This window comes from Palaemon carinicauda, chromosome 3 (assembly GCF_036898095.1).
Source record: "Palaemon carinicauda isolate YSFRI2023 chromosome 3, ASM3689809v2, whole genome shotgun sequence".
Taxonomy (NCBI): Eukaryota; Metazoa; Arthropoda; class Malacostraca; order Decapoda; family Palaemonidae; genus Palaemon; species Palaemon carinicauda.
Window position 1 is genome coordinate 183,328,396 of NC_090727.1, and position 1,785 is coordinate 183,330,180.

Here is a 1,785-nt window from a genome sequence, read left to right on the forward strand (position 1 = left end):
GGTTAAGGTAGGTGATAATGGGAAAGGAAGTGATAGTGATAGTAGTAATAGTGATGGTGATATTGAAGATAAGGGAATTAGGCATAGTAAGGATGAACAGAAAGGGGAGAGGAAAGATGAAAGGAAAGGTAAAAGTGATGTGAAGAAAGAGAAGAAAAAGTATCAGGCTGATAGCAAGGACGATCGTGAATGGGTGAAAGTGGTAAGTAAGAAAAAGGGTAAGAAGGGAATGGTTAAGGATAGGAATTTAAGTGTGGAAGTGGATTCATTATATTCGAATGAGGAAGAAGGTAACAAGGGAGTAGACAGTGATGATAGCAGTGAGAATGAACGTGATGTGTGTAAGACTGTGTTTATGAGAGAGGTACCTCGGTGTGAAAGGTTCAATGAGCATAGCAGTAGGGATGTAAATGATTTTTTCAAGGAGTATGAGAGGTATTGTCAGGATAAGTATGGTGATAGTAAAAGAGTTTGGGCTAGGGAGTTAGGAGAATATTTGACTGGGTATTTGTTGACGATGTATGGAGTGATAATGAGTGTAGGGGACGTTGATTATGAAAGTGTGAAAACGAGAATAATTGAGCAGGTAAAACGTATGAAAGGGAGTGTTAAGTATAAGCGTAAAAATGATTTTGATGAGGCAAGGATGAATGCAGGAGAAGCTATATCAATGTACGTATGTAGGTTGGAAACTTTAGCTAGGAAGAAGTATGGGGATGAAGGTATAAATGAGAATAAGGAGTTAATGAGGAAGTTTTTGGCAACAGTACCTGAGAATGTGTGTGAATTTATTAATTTGAAACGCAAAGAGAAAATGAGGTGGACGCAAGAGAGATTGACATGGGATGATATACTAGAGATAGTTGAGGATTATGAGTTAGATAGGTGCATGAAAGAAAGTAAATCTGTGAGTGTAAGAACTGGAATGGAAGAAAGTGTAATAGAATTTGGTAGTTATAAGGACGCAATTTTGAGAGGACCAATGAGGGTAGCTGATAATGTAGTAGATAGGAGTGTTAGGGCGAGTAATGTGGGAATACCTGTAAGGACAAATGAAGGGTTTAGGCAAGGGAATCAGGTTTGGAGGGATAGGAGTGCTAGTGCGCCGCAAGATAGGTCAGGTAGTTGTATCCGTGAAGAGAAGTGTTATAGATGTGGGAAAGTAGGACATAAGAAGAATGAATGTAGATGGGCTCTTGGTGCTTGTTTTGGATGTGGTGAGGTAGGGCATAGAATTAGCGAGTGCACGAAAGAGAAAGGGGTAAAATGTTATCGGTGTGGTATGACTGGGCACGTAGCAAGTGGATGTAGGAGTAATCGTATGAATGTGATTTGTGGTAATTGTGGTAAGGATGGTCATTATGCTAGAATGTGCAAGGAGCCGCGGGGTAAGTGTACTGAATGTGGTGCAGATGGGCATGTAGCTAGAGTATGTAGGAAGAAGGGAGTAAGTCAGCCAGGATGTTCGGGAAACTAGAGTGTGAGAGGGTTCAGCTGGGTGAGTCCTCCTGTGTGTGTGGAAGGAATAGGATCAATGTTTGTGAGAATGGGATGAATAATTGGTTAGAAATGAGCAAGTATGAATCTAGTATGCATAAAAAGTTAGGGCTGGAAAATAAACAATTAGTGTTAGTTGAATATAGGAAAAAGAGGCGTTTGAAAGTTTTACGTAAGGATGAAAAAAGGGAAAATTTTATAAGTAAAAGTGAGACTAGAAATAAGTATGACAAGGGTGTAAATGTGCAAGTGTGTATGGAAGATAAATGTGTTAATACAGATGAATCA

General features: G+C 39.4%; 1 protein-coding gene across 1 annotated transcript in view; it reads left to right on the top strand.

The window, feature by feature from the left end:
- The window catches only part of LOC137638813 (uncharacterized), a 3,245-nt gene extending 1,467 nt beyond the window's left edge, over positions 1–1,778 (top strand). The window contains exon 2 of the mRNA XM_068371197.1: positions 1–1,778. This exon is cut by the window's left edge and continues 1,050 nt beyond it. Coding sequence (XP_068227298.1) covers positions 1–1,477 — 1,477 coding nt within the window. The 3' untranslated portion in view covers positions 1,478–1,778.
- Positions 1,779–1,785: the final 7 nt, after the last annotated feature.